The sequence below is a fragment of the Oncorhynchus gorbuscha genome, unplaced genomic scaffold (genome assembly GCF_021184085.1).
Source record: "Oncorhynchus gorbuscha isolate QuinsamMale2020 ecotype Even-year unplaced genomic scaffold, OgorEven_v1.0 Un_scaffold_1699, whole genome shotgun sequence".
Taxonomy (NCBI): Eukaryota; Metazoa; Chordata; class Actinopteri; order Salmoniformes; family Salmonidae; genus Oncorhynchus; species Oncorhynchus gorbuscha.
In genome coordinates this window covers 59,633-77,628 of record NW_025746401.1, presented here as the reverse complement: position 1 = coordinate 77,628, position 17,996 = coordinate 59,633, and the positions used below count along the sequence as shown (strand labels likewise).

General features: G+C 46.4%; 1 protein-coding gene across 1 annotated transcript in view; it reads right to left on the bottom strand.

The window, feature by feature from the left end:
* Positions 1-17,996, bottom strand: part of LOC124023838 (ectonucleoside triphosphate diphosphohydrolase 1-like) — a 44,602-nt gene that overhangs the window by 19,158 nt on the left and 7,448 nt on the right. Inside the window, exons 4-5 of the mRNA XM_046338047.1 lie at positions 2,164-2,281; positions 1,197-1,347 (exon numbers count right to left, since the gene is read on the bottom strand). Coding sequence (XP_046194003.1) covers positions 1,197-1,347; positions 2,164-2,281 — 269 coding nt within the window. The remainder of the gene's footprint in view (positions 1-1,196; positions 1,348-2,163; positions 2,282-17,996) is intronic.

Genomic DNA, 17,996 nt, shown 5'->3' with positions numbered 1-17,996 from the left:
CACCATTGGGTCGTAGTGGTTAATGTCTGGCCAGTCAGTAGTTACAGTTCTCCTCCTAAACACCATTGGGTAGTAGTGGTTCTGGCCAGTCAGTAGTTACAGTTCTCCTCCTAAACACCATTGGGTCGTAGTGGTTCTGGCCAGTCAGTAGTTACAGTTCTCCTCCTAAACACCATTGGGTAAACACCAGTTAGTGGTTCTGGCCAGTCAGTAGTTACAGTTCTCCTCCTAAACACCATTGGGTCGTAGTGGTTCTGGCCAGTCAGTAGTTACAGTTCTCCTCCTAAACACCATTGGGTCGTAGTGGTTCTGGCCAGTCAGTAGTTACAGTTCTCCTCCTAAACACCATTGGGTCGTAGTGGTTCTGGCCAGTCAGTAGTTACAGTTCTCCTCCTAAACACCATTGGGTCGTAGTGGTTCTGGCCAGTCAGTAGTTACAGTTCTCCTCCTAAACACCATTGGGTCGTAGTGGTTCTGGCCAGTCAGTAGTTACAGTTCTCCTCCTAAACACCATTGGGTCGTAGTGGTTCTGTTACAGTTCTCCTCCTAAACACCAGTCAGTAGTTACAGTTCTCCTCCTAAACACCATTGGGTCGTAGTGGTTCTGGCCAGTCAGTAGTTACAGTTCTCCTCTAAACACCATTGGGTCGTAGTGGTTCTGGCCAGTCAGTAGTTACAGTTCTCCTCCTAAACACCATTGGGTCGTAGTGGTTCTGGCCAGTCAGTAGTTACAGTTCTCCTCCTAAACACCATTGGGTCGTAGTGGTTCTGGATAATTTGAAGATCAGCGTCATTGAAGTTGGTGGTTCGTTAATACTAATTTCTGATCTTTTCATCACTAGTTACCAGAGCCACAAAGTCAGAAAACATACCTACCTCTACAATGTATCTTTTTAAACCTAAACCTAATCTTAACCCTAACCATAACCACATTGCTAACCTTATGCCTAACCCTAACCTTAAATTAAGACCAAAAAGCTCATTTGAGCTTTCACACATTTTTACAATATAACCAATTTTGACTTTGTGACTGTAGTATCTGGTGGAAATCTTTCCGATCTGAGACGAGGGAAATTGTTTGCCTGGTTTGGTGTTTTGTTAAGGGAGTGGTCACGCACCCAAGAAGGCTCAACCAATCATCCGACGGATAATACTTGCAGCTATCCTACGAAACAACATTTTGCATCCAGGGGTACCTGAGCAGCCTCATTCCGGCGGTGGCCCCCAGGTAGAGGGGGGTCTCGTGGTGCCTGCTTAGGGGGATGAGGCTCTCTGCTTCCTTCATACAGCTCTTCAGAGACGCCCCTGCCTGCCCTGGAAGCACAGAGTAGCTGGAGATACCAGCACCTGGACGGACGGACGCACACACGCACACACACACACACACACACACACACACACACACACACACACACACACACACACACACACACACACACACACACACACACACACACACACACACACACACACACACACACACACACACACACACACACACACACACACACTTTAACTAGATAACAAAGCAAATTTTATTGGTCACATACACATGGTTAGCAGATGTTAATGGGGGTGTAGCGAAATGCTTGTGCTTCTAGTTCTGACAATGCAGTAATAACTAACGAGTAATCTAACCTAACAATTCCACAACACCTACCTTATACACGCAAATCTAAAGGGATGGAATAAGAATATGTACATATACATATCTGGATGAGCGATGGCCGTGTGCCATAGGCAAGATGCAGTAGATGGTATAGAATACAGTATATACATATGAGATGAGTAATGTAGGACATGTAGACATTATTAAAGTGCCGTTATTTAAAGTGACTAGTGATACCTTCAAATCCATTTATTAAATAGATTAAAGTGGACAGAGATTCGAGTCTATGTTGGCAGCAGCCTCTGTGTTAGTGATGGCTGTTTAATGGTCTGACGGCCTTGAGATAGAAGCTGTTTTTCAGTCTCCCGGTCCCAGCTTGCTAGGTTTTTATAGTGTGTGTGTGTGTGTGTGTGTGTGTGTGTGTGTGTGTGTGTGTGTGTGTGTGTGTGTGTGTGTGTGTGTGTGTGTGTGTGTGTGTGTGTGTGTGTGTGTGTGTGTGCGTGCGTGCGTGCGTGCGTGCGTGCGTGCGTGCGTGCGTGCGTGCGTGTGTCTACCTTGGACTTTGCAGGAGTGTGTCTGCTGCACTCTTCCGGTGTCGTTATCCTTCTCTGCTGGCCACTCGTAGATATACACTGCTGTATGTGAGGAGCCAGCATCCAGGACGATCCCATACTGAGAGATGGAGAGAGACACATTTTCAACCTCTCTGACCCAGTCTGTAATACCTACATGTTTCAAGCAAACCACCATAGCCCCTGTACCTAAGAATGTAACCTGTCTAAATGAATACCAACCCGTAGCACACATCTTTTGCCATGACATTTGTATTCATTCTGGATTCCCAATTAGCTGATTGAGAAAGAAAAGGAAAGCCGAGCTCTAGGAGCTCAGATGAAATCATTTCATACCTTAATAACCAATGTTTGTTGATCAGGGTATAATGACAAAAGACTGAGGGTCACTAGTTTATATAGTGTCAAAGGACACACAGGTGTCTGTAATCATGGCCAGGTCTGGCCTGATATCATTGGTTAATTCTCAGACATAAGAATAACATACAAAAACATGAATGGATAGCATACGATCATAGATCACATTTGGCTACATAGTCCTACAAACATTTACAATGAATAGCAAAATCACAATCACAAGAATGGCTTCAGATCAAAGTCTTCATTGAGACCGAAGGGAGCAAGGTCCTTTAAATGAAAGATCCAGGCAGCCTCTCGTTTTAACAATAAATTGTCGAGGTCACCCCTCTGCTAGGGAGGGTGACATGTTCGATGGACAATATAACGTAGGGTTGAAATCTTGTGGTTCGCTTCCAAAAAGTGGACCACAACTGGGTCATGTTTTTGCACCTATTATTATTTGCACCTAATGGTGCTGCGATGCTCCAAGATTCGTACTTTTAATTTGCACTTTGTTTTACCCACACCAGCACAAAAACATCCTGTGGCGGACTGCAATAGCGTCGAACAGTCCCCGCGATATGCAACTGTTCAGGGAAGTCAGGAACCAATACACGCAGTCAGTCAGGAAAGCTAAGGCCAGCTACTTCAGGCAGAAGTTTGCATCCTGTAGCTCCAACTCCAAAAAGTTCTGGGACACTGTGAAGTCCATGGAGAACAAGAGCACCTCCTCCCAGCTGCCCACTGCACTGAGGCTAGGTAACACGGTCACCACCGATAAATCCATGATTATCGAAAACTTCAATAAGCATTTATCAACGGCTGGCCATGCCTTCCGCCTGGCTACTCCAACCTCGGCCAACAGCTCCGCCCCCCCGCAGCTCCTCGCCCAAGCGTCTCCAGGTTCTCCTTTACCCAAATCCAGATAGCAGATGTTCTGAAAGAGCTGCAAAACCTGGACCCGTACAAATCAGCTGGGCTTGACAATCTGGACCCTCTATTTCTGAAACTATCCGCCGCCATTGTCGCAAACCCTATTACCAGCCTGTTCAACCTCTCTTTCATATCATCTGAGATCCCCAAGGATTGGAAAGCTGCCGCAGTCATCCCCCTCTTCAAAGGGGGAGACACCCTGGACCCAAACTGTTACAGACCTATATCCATCCTGCCCTGCCTATCTAACTAAGGTCTTCGAAAGCCAAGTCAACAAACAGGTCACTGACCATCTCGAATCCCACCGTACCTTCTCCGCTGTGCAATCTGGTTTCCGAGCCGGTCACGGGTGCACCTCAGCTACACTCAAGGTATGAAACGATATCATAACCGCCATCGATAAAAGACAGTACTGTGCAGCCGTCTTCATCGACCTTGCCAAGGCCTTCGACTCTGTCAATCACCATATTCTTATCGGCAGACTCAGTAGCCTCGGTTTTTCGGATGACTGCCTTGCCTGGTTCACCAATTACTTTGCAGACAGAGTTCAGTGTGTCAAATCGGAGGGCATGCTGTCCGGTCCTCTGGCAGTCTCTATGGGGGTGCCACAGGGTTCAATTCTCAGGCCGACTCTTTTCTCTGTATATATCAATGATGTTGCTCTTGCTGCGGGCGATTCCCTGATCCACCTCTACGCAGACGACACCATTCTATATACTTTTGGCCCGTCATTGGACACTGTGCTATCTAACCTCCAAACGAGCTTCAATGCCATACAACACTCCTTCCGTGGCCTCCAACTGCTCTTAAACGCTAGTAAAACCAAATGCATGCTTTTCAACCGATCGCTGCCTGCACCCGCATGCCCGACTAGCATCACCACCCTGGATGGTTACGACCTTGAATATGTGGACATCTATAAGTACCTAGGTGTCTGGCTCGACTGCAAACTCTCCTTCCAGACTCATATCAAACATCTCCAATCGAAAATCAAATCAAGAATCTGCTTTCTATTCCGCAACAAAGCCTCCTTCACTCACGCCGCCAAGCTTACCCTAGTAAAACTGACTATCCTACCGATCCTCGACTTCGGCGATGTCATCTACAAAATGGCTTCCAACACTCTACTCAGCAAACTGGATGCAGTCTATCACAGTGCCATCCGTTTTGTCACTAAAGCACCTTATGCCACCCACCACTGCGACTTGTATGCTCTAGTCGGCTGGCCCTCGCTACATATTCGTCGCCAGACCCACTGGCTCCAGGTCATCTACAAGTCCATGCTAGGTAAAGCTCCGCCTTATCTCAGTTCACTGGTCACGATGGCAACACCCATCCGTAGCACGCGCTCCAGCAGGTGTATCTCACTGATCATCCCTAAAGCCAACACCTCATTTGGCCGCCTTTCGTTCCAGTACTCTGCTGCCTGTGACTGGAACGAATTGCAAAAATCGCTGAAGTTGGAGACTTTTATCTCCCTCACCAACTTCAAACATCAGCTATCTGAGCAGCTAACCGATCGCTGCTGCTGTACATAGTCTATTGGTAAAAAGCCCACCCATTTTCACCTAACTCATTCCCATACTGTTTTTATACTGTTTTTATTTATTTACTTTTCTGCTCTTTTGCACACCAATATCTCTACCTGTACATGTCCATCTGATCATTTATCACTCCAGTGCTAATCTGCAAAATTTTAATTATTCGCCTACCTCATGCCTTTTGCACACATTGTATATAGACTCCCCTTTTTTTCTACTGTGTTATTGACTTGTTAATTGTTTACTCCATGTGTAACTCTGTGTTGTCTGTTCACACTGCTATGCTTTATCTTGGCCAGGTCGCAGTTGCAAATGAGAACTTGTTCTCAACTAGCCTACCTGGTTAAATAAAGGTGTTCTCAACTAGCCTACCTGGTTAAATAAAGGTGTTCTCAACTAGCCTACCTGGTTAAATAAAGGTGAAAAAACAACAAAAAAAACAACAACAAAAAAACATTTTTTACCACAAGGACAAGTTATAAGATAAATAACTGCCTTAGTGGAGCACGTGGAAACACCTTTGATTGGGATCTGTTTCCCTGTTTGTGGGTGTTTGAAGGATCTACATTTATAAGTGCCATTGCATTGATCACAGCCGTTACACTACTAGTGTCCATCCAGTAGAGGCGTAAATAGACGTTGTACTGGGATATTTTGGGGTGGATCCGATACTGTCATCGGATCTTAGAATGTGCCGATGTTTGTGATCGATTCTTTTCCCAAGTCTAGGTCCTAAACAGATTCTACCCCCAAGCCATAAGACTCCTGAACATCTAATCAAATGGCTACCCAGACTACTTGCATTGCCCCCACTCTTTTACGCTGCTGCTACTCTCTGTTATTATCTATGCATAGTCACTTTAATAACTCTACCTACATGTACATATTACCTCAATTACCTCCACTAACCGGTGCCCCCGCATATTGACTCTGTACCGGTACCCCCCTGTATATAGTCTCGCTATTGTTATTTTACTGCCGCCCTTTTTTAAACTGCGTTGTTGGTTTGGGATTGTAAGTAAGGTTGTATTTGGCACATGTGACAAATAACATTTGATTTGGATATTTCAGTTTTTTGCTAATTCTTTTGATTCGACAGAATTGGCTGTAGGGCAAACTGTTTTCAAGGGAAGTGGGTGACAACTATCAGACCTCAACACACTGTTACGCTCAGTAGGTTTCAGTGTATAGAACATTATCTTCACACAAAATCAGAAAATCAAGGAAACTGATTTGACGTGTATCAGATTGCATAGTAAATGTCAGATGCTCAGAACAGGAGTGAAGAAAAGCATGGAACGCCTGGAGCTGTTTTGCATCACCCCTCCATAGAACACAAGAATCATCAACGTACCATTTCCACATAGTAATGTCATTCAAGAAAACATTTTTGAGAGGATTGAGAATAGACTGTTTCATGTAACCCACATACAAATTAGCATAGTTAGGAGCCATGGGGGCCATAGCAGTACCCTTCATCTGAATAAAGAAACCATTTAGAAATATGAAGTAGTTTTGTGTAGAGTAATATTTCAGCCAATGTTATAATGCAGCACTGGATGGTAGTTCATTAGGGTCACGTTGCAGAAGAAAATGTTCCATAGCTTCAATACCGCCCTCGTGTGGAATATTAGTGTATAACTCAACATCAAAAAAATAACTAACAAGGTATTATCAGGGAGAGGATCAAGAGATTCAATAATAGAGACCATACTGCTGGTGTCCTTAAGGAGGGGAGCTGTTCTGAGACGATACTGCTGGTGTCTTTAAGGAGGGGAGCTGGTCTGAGAACATACTGCTGGTGTCCTTTAGGAGGGGAACTGTTCTGAGACCATACTGCTGGTGTCCTTTAGGAGGGGAGCTGGTCTGAGACCATACTGCTGGTGTCCTTAAGGAGGGGAGCTGGTCTGAGAACATACTGCTGGTGTCCTTTAGGAGGGGAACTGTTCTGAGACCATACTGCTGGTGTCCTTTAGGAGGGGAGCTGGTCTGAGACCATACTGCTGGTGTCCTTAAGGAGGGGAGCTGTTCTGAGACCATACTGCTGGTGTCCTTTAGGAGGGGAGCTGTTCTGAGACCATACTGCTGGTGTCCTTAAGGAGGGGAGCTGTTCTGAGACCATACTGCTGGTGTCCTTAAGGAGGGGAGCTGTTCTGAGACCATACTGCTGGTGTCCTTAAGGAGGGGAGCTGTTCTGAGACCATACTGCTGGTGTCCTTTAGGAGGGGAGCTGGTCTGAGACCATACTGCTGGTGTCCTTTAGGAGGGGAGCTGGTCTGACACCATACTGCTGGTGTCCTTAAGGAGGGGAGCTGTTCTGAGACCATACTGCTGGTGTCCTTTAGGAGGGGAGCTGGTCTGAGACCATAATGCTGGTGTCCTTTAGGAGGGGAGCTGGTCTGAGACCATAATGCTGGTGTCCTTTAGGAGGGGAGCTGGTCTGAGACCATACTGCTGGTGTCCTTAAGGAGGGGCGCTGTTCTGAGACCATACTGCTGGTGTCCTTTAGGAGGGGAGCTGTTCTGAGACCATACTGCTGGTGTCCTTAAGGAGGGGAGCTGGTCTGAGACCATACTGCTGGTGTCCTTAAGGAGGGGAGCTGGTCTGAGAACACACTGCTGGTGTCCTTTAGGAGGGGAACTGTTCTGAGACCATACTGCTGGTGTCCTTTAGGAGGGGAGCTGGTCTGAGACCATACTGCTGATGTCCTTTAGGAGGGGAGCTGTTCTGAGACCATACTGCTGGTGTCCTTAAGGAGGGGAGCTGTTCTGAGACCATACTGCTGGTGTCCTTAAGGAGGGGAGCTGTTCTGAGACTATACTGCTGGTGTCCTTTAGGAGGGGAGCTGGTCTGAGACCATACTGCTGGTGTCCTTTAGGAGGGGAGCTGGTCTGACACCATACTGCTGGTGTCCTTAAGGAGGGGAGCTGTTCTGAGACCATACTGCTGGTGTCCTTTAGGAGGGGAGCTGGTCTGAGACCATACTGCTGGTGTCCTTTAGGAGGGGAGCTGGTCTGAGACCATACTGCTGGTGTCCTTTAGGAGGGGAGCTGTTCTGAGACCATACTGCTGGTGTCCTTTAGGAGGGGAGCTGGTCTGAGACCATACTGCTGGTGTCCTTAAGGAGGGGAGCTGTTCTGAGACCATACTGCTGGTGTCCTTTAGGAGGGGAGCTGGTCTGAGACCATACTGCTGGTGTCCCGTAGGAGGCGAGCTGGTCTGAAACCTTACTGCTGGTGTCCTTTACAAAGGAGTGGATTCAGCATGTCAATACCTCTCACAAATACAAGTAGTGATGAAGTCATTCTCTCCTCCACTTTGAACCAGGAGAGATTGACATGTATATTATTAATGTTAGCTCTCCGTGTATATTTAAGTGCCAGCTGCGCTACCCTGTCCTGAAATAATTGCAAATTTCCTAAGTCCCTCTTTGTGGCACTTGACCACACAACTGAACAGTAGTCCAGGTGCGACAAAACTAGGGCCTGTAGGACCTGCCTTGTTGATAGTGTTGTTAAGAAGGTAGAAACTAGGACCTGTAGGACCTGCCTTGTTCATAGTGTTGTTAAGAAGGTAGAAACTAGGACCTGTAGGACCTGCCTTGTTGATAGTGTTGTTAAGAAGGTAGGAACTAGGGCCTGTAGGACCTGCCTTGTTGATAATGCTGTTAAGAAGGTATAAACTAGGGCCTGTAGGACCTACCTTGTTGATAGTGTTGTTAAGAAGGTAGAAACTAGGACCTGTAGGACCTGCCTTGTTGATAGTGTTGTTAAGAAGGTATAAACTAGGGCCTGTAGGACCTGCCTTGTTGATAGTGTTGTTAAGAAGGTAGAAACTAGGGCCTGTAGGACCTGCCTTGTTGATAGTGTTGTTAAGAAGGTATAAACTAGGGCCTGTAGGACCTGCCTTGTTGATAGTGTTGTTAAGAAGGTAGGAACTAGGGCCTGTAGGACCTGCCCTGTTGATAATGTTGTTAAGAAGGTATAAACTAGGGCCTGTAGGACCTGCCTTGTTGATAATGTTGTTAAGAAGGTATAAACTAGGGCCTGTAGGACCTGCCTTGTTGATAATGCTGTTAAGAAGGTAGAAACTAGGGCCTGTAGGACCTACCTTGTTGATAATGCTGTTAAGAAGGTATAAACTAGGGCCTGTATGACCTGCCTTGTTGATAATGCTGTTAAGAAGGTAGAAACTAGGGCCTGTATGACCTGCCTTGTTGATAATGCTGTTAAGAAGGTATAAACTAGGGCCTGTATGACCTGCCTTGTTGATAATGCTGTTAAGAAGGTAGAAACTAGGGCCTGTATGACCTGCCTTGTTGATAATGCTGTTAAGAAGGTAGAAACTAGGGCCTGTAGGACCTACCTTGTTGATAATGCTGTTAAGAAGGCAAAGCAGTGCTTTATTATAGACAGACTCCTCCCCATCCTTGCTACTGTTGTATCAATATGTTTTGACCATGACAGTTTATAATACAGGGTTACTGCAAGCAGTTGTTATGTTCGTTGAATGGAGGAGACCAAGGCGCAGCGTGATATAAATACATGTTACTTTAATGACGACGAAGAAACACATAAACAAACTACAAAAACGAACGTGAAGCTAAATATAGTGCTGACACAGGCAACTAACACATAGACAATAACCCACGAAATACCCAAAGAAGATGGCTGCCTAAATATGGTTCCCAATCAGAGACAACGATAAACAGCTGCCTCTAATTGAGAACCAATCTAGGCAACCATAGACATACATAAACACCTAGATAGTAAACACCCCCATAAACATACAAAACCCCTAGACAGTACAAAAACACACATACATCACCCATGTCACACCCTGACCTAACCAAAATAATAAAGAAAACAAAGAATACTAAGGTCAGGGCGTGACAGTACCCCCCCAAAGATGTGGACTCCCGGCCACACACCTAAACCTATATGGGAGGGTCTGGGTGGGCATAACTCCGAGGTGGCGATTCTGGTTCGGGACGTGGACCCTGCTCCACTTCTGACTCGTCACACTTACTTAATGTCTCTGGAGTGGGAACACTCACCGCCGACCACGGACTAGAGGACGCCACTGGACTGATGGTCGAGTCTGGAGTGAGTGGCGCCTCTGGATTGGAGGGAGACTCTGGCGGATCCGGACTGGAGGGAGACTCTGGCGGATCCGGACTGGGACCCGTCGTGGTAGGTTCCGGACTGCGGCCCGTCGTAGGAGGTTCCGGTCTGTAGACTATCGCCGGACGCTCTGGACTGGGTACTGTTGCCGAACGCTCTGGACTGGGTACTGTTGCCGGACGCTCTGGACTGGGTACTGTTGCCGGACGCTCTGGACTGGGTACTGTCGCCGGACGCTCTGGACTGGGTACTGTCGCCGGACGCTCTAGACTGGGTACTGTCGCCGGACGCTCTAGACTGGGTACTGTCGCCGGACGCTCTAGACTGGGTACTGTCGCCGGACGCTCTGGACTGGGTACTGTCGCCGGACGCTCTGGACTGGGTACTGTCGCCAGACGCTCTGGACTGGGTACTGTCGCCAGACGCTCTGGACTGGGTACTGTCGCCGGACGCTCTGGACTGGGTACTGTCGCCGGACGCTCTGGACTGGGTACTGTCGCCGGACGCTCTGGACTGGGTACTGTCGCTTGCCCGCTGGCACAGGACACACAGGGCTGTCCAGACTCACAGTACGCAGAACCGGCCAATGAGCTGGAATATAGCGCAACGGGCTAGAAATGCGCACTGGAGACGCCGTGGGCATCTCTGCATAACACGGTGCCTGACCAGTTATACGCTCCCCACGGTAAGCACGAGGAGTTGGCTCAGGTCTCCTACCTGACTTAGCCAATCTCCTCGTGTGTCCCCCCCAAAACATTTATTGGGGCTGCCTCTCGGTCTTCCGTGCTAGCCGTGTACCCATATATCATCGCCGTTCCTCCATTCTCCTGTATCCCTCCTCGCACTGTTCCATAGAATCCCAGGCGGGCACTGGCACTCTCTCTGGATCGATCGACCACCTCTCCATCTCCTCCCAGGTTTTTACCCACTCATCCTTCTCTCGGGTCCATTCTTCCACAAAGCGCTGTTCCCTGTTCCAGGGATCAACAAGCCTTCCACCCCTGTGTCTGCCCTAATGGCAGCCCCCAGAGGCTCCATGTACAGAACGAAGAGGAGAGCCGAGAGTGGGCACCCCTGCCTGACCCCAGACGAGAGGTCAAAAACATCACCCAAGTGACTATTTACACTAACTTGGCACCCCGCTCCGACATATAATGTACAGATCCATCCTATGAATTTCTCCCCAAATCCTAATCTACCTAACACACTGAATAGAAAAGTTATATTCATGCAATCAAAGGCTTTCGCCTGATCTAGCGCTGCTACCATTAAAGGCAGACCTCTATCTTCAACCCAAGCAATGGAGTCCCTGATTAACTGTAGGGTTCCATCTAATAGAGCGGCCCTCTACCCTGCACGTCTGATCCTCATGGATGACGTAGGGAAGGGCTGTACGCAACCGGTCTGCTAAAACCTTTGCAAATAGCTTGTAATCTACGCACAGCATGGTCAACGGCCACCAGTTGCCAAGGTCTGTTGCTTCCCCCTTCTTATACAGAAGTGACAGCACACCAACAGCCATTGATCCCCCCGGGACCCCCGTCTCAAGGATGGCCTTCAAGACTTCGAGGACCACTGGTCCAAGTATACCCCAAAACTTGAGATAAAACTCAGCCGCAGCCAATCCATCCCAGCCACCTTCCCTTTTCACATCCTCCTAAGAGCGCTCTCAACCTCTTCTAGTGTGATCTGGGCCTCCATCACTTCTCCATCACTTCTCTAATGTCCTCCGGCAACCGCCTGGACAAGTGTTCTAAAAACACATTTCCCTGCTCTACATCTATTTCCCTTTCCTTAAATAAACATTGGAAATGGTCAGTTGTCACCCTGACCATTTCCTCTGGTTTTCTGGAAAGCCTAGAAAGCTGTCCTGGGGAATTCCTGATTCTAACTGGATTTTGTTGGAGAGGCTTCCATTAAAGAACACCCTCTGTGTTCTGTTAGACAGGTAACTCTTTATCCACATTATAGCAGGGGTGTAAAGCCATAACACATACGTTTTTCGATAATGTCAAAAGCTGCAATGAAGTTATCATCAATTTCTCTCAGCCAATCATCAGTCATTTGTGTCAGTGCTGTGCTTATTGAATGTCCTTCCCTATAAGCGCGCTGAAAGTCTGGTGTCAATTTGTTTACTGTAAAATATAATTTTATCTGGTCAAACACAATTTTTCCAGAAGTTTACTAAGGGTTGGTAACAGGCTGATTGGTGGGCTATTTGAGCCAGTGAAGGGGGCTTTACTATTATTGGGAAGCGGAATGATTTTAGCTTCCCTCCAGGCCTGACGGCACACACTTTCTAGTAGGCTTAAATTGAAGATATGGCAAATTGGAGTGGAAATATCGTCTGCTATTCTCCTCAGTCATTTTCCATCCAGATTGTTAGACCCCGGTGGCTTGTCATTGTTGATAGACAACAATACTTTTTTTCACCTCTTCTACAGTGACTTTTTAGAATTCGAAAGTACAATTCTAGTCTTTCATAATTTGGTCTGATATACTTGGATGTGTAGTGTCAGCGTTTGTTGCTGGCATATAATCCCTATCTTGCCAATGCCTGGTGTAGACAGCAACACTGTCTGGTGTAGAGGTCCTGGATGGCAGGAAGCTTTGCACCAGTGATGTACTGGGCCGTACGCACTACCTTCTGTAGTGCCTTGAGGTCTGAGGCCGAGAAGTTGCCATACCAGGCAGTGATGCAACTGGTCAGGATGCTCTCGATGGCTCAGCTGTAAAACATTTTGAGAATCTGAGTAACCTTGCCAAATCTTTTCAGTCTCCTGAGGGGGAATAGGTTTTGACATGCCCTCCTCACTGTTTTGGTGTGCCTTGGTGTGCTTGGACCATGTTCGTTTGTTGGTTGATGTGGACGCCATAGAATTTGAAGCTCTCAACCCTGCTCCACTACAGCCCCGCCGATGAGAATGGGGGCGTGCTCGGTCCTCCTTGTCCATCACCCTGATTGATCTCTTTTTATTTAGCCCTCAATAGCCTCAGTCATTAGGCAGTATTAGTTTTGTTTAATTTAGCACGCTTCTCCTGTTTTGTTTATCTGCCTTTATTATTAACTACCTGCTGCACCAGCTTCCTGAATCCAAGTGCTTACGTTACAAGAATGGCAAGATGACAGCAATCTGCAGGTCATGGAGAGAGGACATCAGTTCTGAATCTGAATCCATGATAACAATGACAGAGAAATCTGATTAACTAACAGTACCCAGGCCATTTCATGTAATTGATCTACTCCAGAGCTAATTGATTCAACTTGTCAACTAATCCTCAAGGTCTTGAATAGCTAGATCAGAGCTACAGTACAATTGTGAAACATCTGGGTGTACCCGAGGAAAGGTTTGAGAAACAGATGCAGTACATTACAGTAAAACAAACTAGAGAAAGTCTTTTCAACATTTATTCAGAACCGAAAATGAACCAGAAAATATGCATTTTCAACGTCCGGAAAATACCTATTTTGACGTCCTGAAAATAACTATTTTCACCTTTCATTCAGAACCTAAAATGAACCTAACTTCAACGTCTGGAATTGTATCGTATAATGTATTTTAAATGTCATTTTGCTTACTGGGTTCAGACTTTGGGAACACACTAAAAAGTAACTTGATATTGTTGATTAGTCAGCATAAATGTGTATTAAAATGGCATGAAGAAAATGGCATTGACAGAACGGTGTACTGAATGAATGCATCATAAGGTAAGGACTGGAATTTGTTCTGGATGCTCGAACAGCGTCTGTCTCGTATGTTGATCTAGCTAATTATCTAGCAAAGCTAGCATACAGTGGGGAGAACAAGTATTTGATACACTGCCGATTTTGCAGGTTTTCCGATTTTGCAGGTTTTCCTACTTACAAAGCATGTAGAGGTCTGTCATTTTTATCATAGGTACACTTCAACTGTGAGAGACGGAATCTAAAACAAAATCCAGAAAATCACATTGTATGATTTTTAAGTAATTCATTTGCATTTTGTTGCATGACATAAGTATTTGATCACCTACCAACCAGTAAGAAGGTATCTAGGTGTTTTTGTAAGTCTATGGTTGCCTAGATTGGTTCTCAATTAGAGGCAGCTGTCTATCGTTGTCTCTAATAAAATGCAAATTAATTACTCTACACCTATGGGTGTATTGAATCACCCATCCAAAGCGTAATTAACAATTTCATCATGCTCAAAGGGATATTCAGTGTCTGCTTATATTTACCCATCTACCAATAGGTGTCCATCTTTGCGAGGCATTGGAAAACTTCCATGGTCTTTTTGGTTGAATCTTTGCAACTCTCTTGTCTTTGTGGTTGATTCTGTGCTTGAAATTCGCTACTCCACTGTGGGACCTTACAGACAATTGTATGTGTGGGGTAGAGAGATGGGGTAATCACTCAGAAACCTGGTTAACCACTATTATTGCACACAGTGAGTCCATGCAACGTATTATGTGAAGAAAAAAAATATATATATATTATGTGACTTGTTAAGCACATTTGTACTCCTGAATGTATTTAGGCTTGCTATAAAAGGGGTAAAAGACTTATTGACTCAAGACATTTCAGCTTTACATTTTTAATGAATTGGTAAAAATGTCTAAACAAAAAATTCCACTTTTTACGTTGTGGGATATTGTGTATGGATCAGTGGCACAATATCTAAACGTTATCCATTTTAAATTCAGGCTGTAAGACAACAAAATGTGGAAAAAGTCAAGCGCTGTGAATAGTTTCTGAAGGAACTGTATGGCACAGTCTCGTTGGCTTGTGGCTACTGTCTACTGGCTAGTTTCTGAAGGCACTGTATGGCACAGTCTCGTTGGCTTGTGGCTACTGTCTACTGGCTAGTTTCTGAAGGCCCTGTATGGCACAGTCTCGTTGGCTTGTAGCTACTGTCTACTGGCTAGTTTCTGAAGGCACTGTATGGCACAGTCTCGTTGGCTTGCGGCTACTGTCTACTGGCTAGTTTCTGAAGGCACTGTATGGCACAGTCTCGTTGGCTTGCGGCTACTGTCTACTGGCTAGTTTCTGAAGGCACTGTATGGCACAGTCTCGTTGGCTTGCGGCTACTGTCTACTGGCTAGTTTCTGAAGGCACTGTATGGCACAGTCTCGTTGGCTTGCGGCTACTGTCTACTGGCTAGTTTCTGAAGGCACTGTATGGCACAGTCTCGTTGGCTTGTGGCTACTGTCTACTGGCTAGTTTCTGAAGGCACTGTATGGCACAGTCTCGTTGGCTTGTAGCTACTGTCTACTGGCTAGTTTCTGAAGGCACTGTATGGCACAGTCTCGTTGGCTTGTTGCTACTGTCTACTGGCTAGTTTCTGAAGGCCCTGTATGGCACAGTCTCGTTGGCTTGTAGCTACTGTCTACTGGCTAGTTTCTGAAGGCCCTGTATGGCACAGTCTCGTTGGCTTGTTGCTACTGTCTACTGGCTAGTTTCTGAAGGCACTGTATGGCACAGTCTCGTTGGCTTGCGGCTACTGTCTAATCAAATCAAATCAAATCAAATTTATTTATATAGCCCTTCGTACATCAGCTGATATCTCAAAGTGCTGTACAGAAACCCAGCCTAAAACCCCAAACAGCAAACAATGCAGGTGTAAAAGCACGGTGGCTAGGAAAAACTCCCTAGAAAGGCCAAAACCTAGGAAGAAACCTAGAGAGGAACCGGGCTATGTGGGGTGGCCAGTCCTCTTCTGGCTGTGCCGGGTAGAGATTATAACAGAACATGACCAAGATGTTCAAATGTTCATAAATGACCAGCATGGTCAAATTAATAAGGCAGAACAGTTGAAACTGGAGCAGCAGCACAGTCAGATGGACTGGGGACAGCAAGGAGCCATCATGTCAGGTAGTCCTGGGGCACGGTCCTAGGGCTCAGGTCCTCCGAGAGTTTCTGAGAGAAAGAAAGAGAGAATTAGAGAGAGCATATGTGGGGTGGCTACAGTCCTCTTCTGGCTGTGCCAGGTGGAGATTATAGCAGAACGTGGCCAAGATGTTCAAATGTTCTAAATGACCAGCATGGTTGAATAATAGTAAGGCAGAACAGTTGAAACTGGAGCAGGAGCATGGCCAGGTGGACTGGGGACAGCAAGGAGTCCTCATGTCAGGTAGTCCTGGGACATGGTCCTAGGGCCCAGGCCAGTTGAAACTGGAGCAGCAGCATGGCCAGGTGGACTGGGGACAGCAAGGAGTCATCATGTCAGGTAGTCCTGGGGCATGGTTCTAGGGCTCAGGTCCTCCGAGAGAGAAAGAAAGAGAGAAGGAGAGAATTAGAGAACGCACACTTAGATTTACACAGGACACCGAATAGGACAGGAGAAGTACTCCAGATAAACAAACTGACCCTAGCCCCCGACACATAAACTACTGCAGCATAAATACTGGAGGCTGAGACAGGAGGGGTCAGGAGACACTGTGGCCCCATCCGATGGCACACCCCGGACAGGGCCAAACAGGAAGGATATAACCCCACCCACTTTGCCAAAGCACAGCCCCCACACCACTAGAGGGAAATCTTCAACCACCAACTTACCATCCTGAGACAAGGCCGAGTATAGCCCACAAAGATCTCCGACACGGTACAACCCAAGGGGTGGGGGGGAACCCAGACAGGCCGACCACAACAGTGAATCAACCCACCCAGGTGACGCATGGCCCCCCAGGGACGGCACTGAGAGAGCCCCAGCAAGCCAGTGACTCAGCCCCCGTAACAGGGTTAGAGGCAGAGAAACCCAGTGGAAAACGGGGAACCGGCCAGGCAGAGACAGCAAGGGCGGTTCGTTGCTCCAGAGCCTTTCCGTTCACCTTCCCACTCCTGGGCCAGACTACACTCAATCATATGACCCACTGAAGAGATGAGTCTTCAGTAAAGACTTAAAGGTTGAGACCGAGTTTGCGTCTCTGACATGGGTAGGCAGACCGTTCCATAAAAATGGAGCTCTATAGGAGAAAGCCCTGCCTCCAGCTGTTTGCTTAGAAATTCTAGGGACAATTAGGAGGCCTGCGTCTTGTGACCGTAGCTACGTATAGGTATGTACGGCAGGACCAAATCAGAAGGTAGGTAGGAGCAAGCCCATGTAATGCTTTGTAGGTTAGCAGTAAAACCTTGAAATCAGCCCTTGCTTTGACAGGAAGCCAGTGTAGAGAGGCTAGCACTGGAGTAATATGATCAAATTTTTTGGTTCTAGTCAGGATTCTAGCAGCCGTATTTAGCACTAACTGAAGTTTATTTAGTGCTTTATCTGGGTAGCCGGAAAATAGAGCATTGCAGTAGTCTAACCTAGAAGTGACAAAAGCATGGATTAATTTTTCTGCATCATTTTTGGACAGAAAGTTTCTGATTTTTGCAATGTTACGTAGATGGAAAAAAGCTGTCCTCGAAATGGTCTTGATATGTTCTTCAAAAGAGAGATCAGGGTCCAGAGTAACGCCGAGGTCCTTCACAGTTTTATTTGAGGCGACTGTACAACCATTAAGATTAATTGTCAGATTCAACAGAAGATCTCTTTGTTTCTTGGGACCTAGAACAAGCATCTCTGTTTTGTCCTACTGTTTAATAGTAGAAAGTTTGCAGCCATCCACTTCCTTATGTCTGAAACACATGCTTCTAGCGAGGGCAATTTTGGTGCTTCACCATGTTTCATTGAAATGTACAGCTGTGTGTCATCCGATAGCAGTGAAAGTTTACATTATGTTTTGAATAACATCCCCAAGAGGTAAAATATATAGTGAAAACAATAGTGGTCCTAAAACAGAACCTTGAGGAACACCGAAATGTACAGTTGATTTGTCAGAGGACAAACCATTCACAGGACAAACTGATATCTTTCCGACAGATAAGACCTAAACCAGGCCAGAACATGTCCGTGTAGACCAA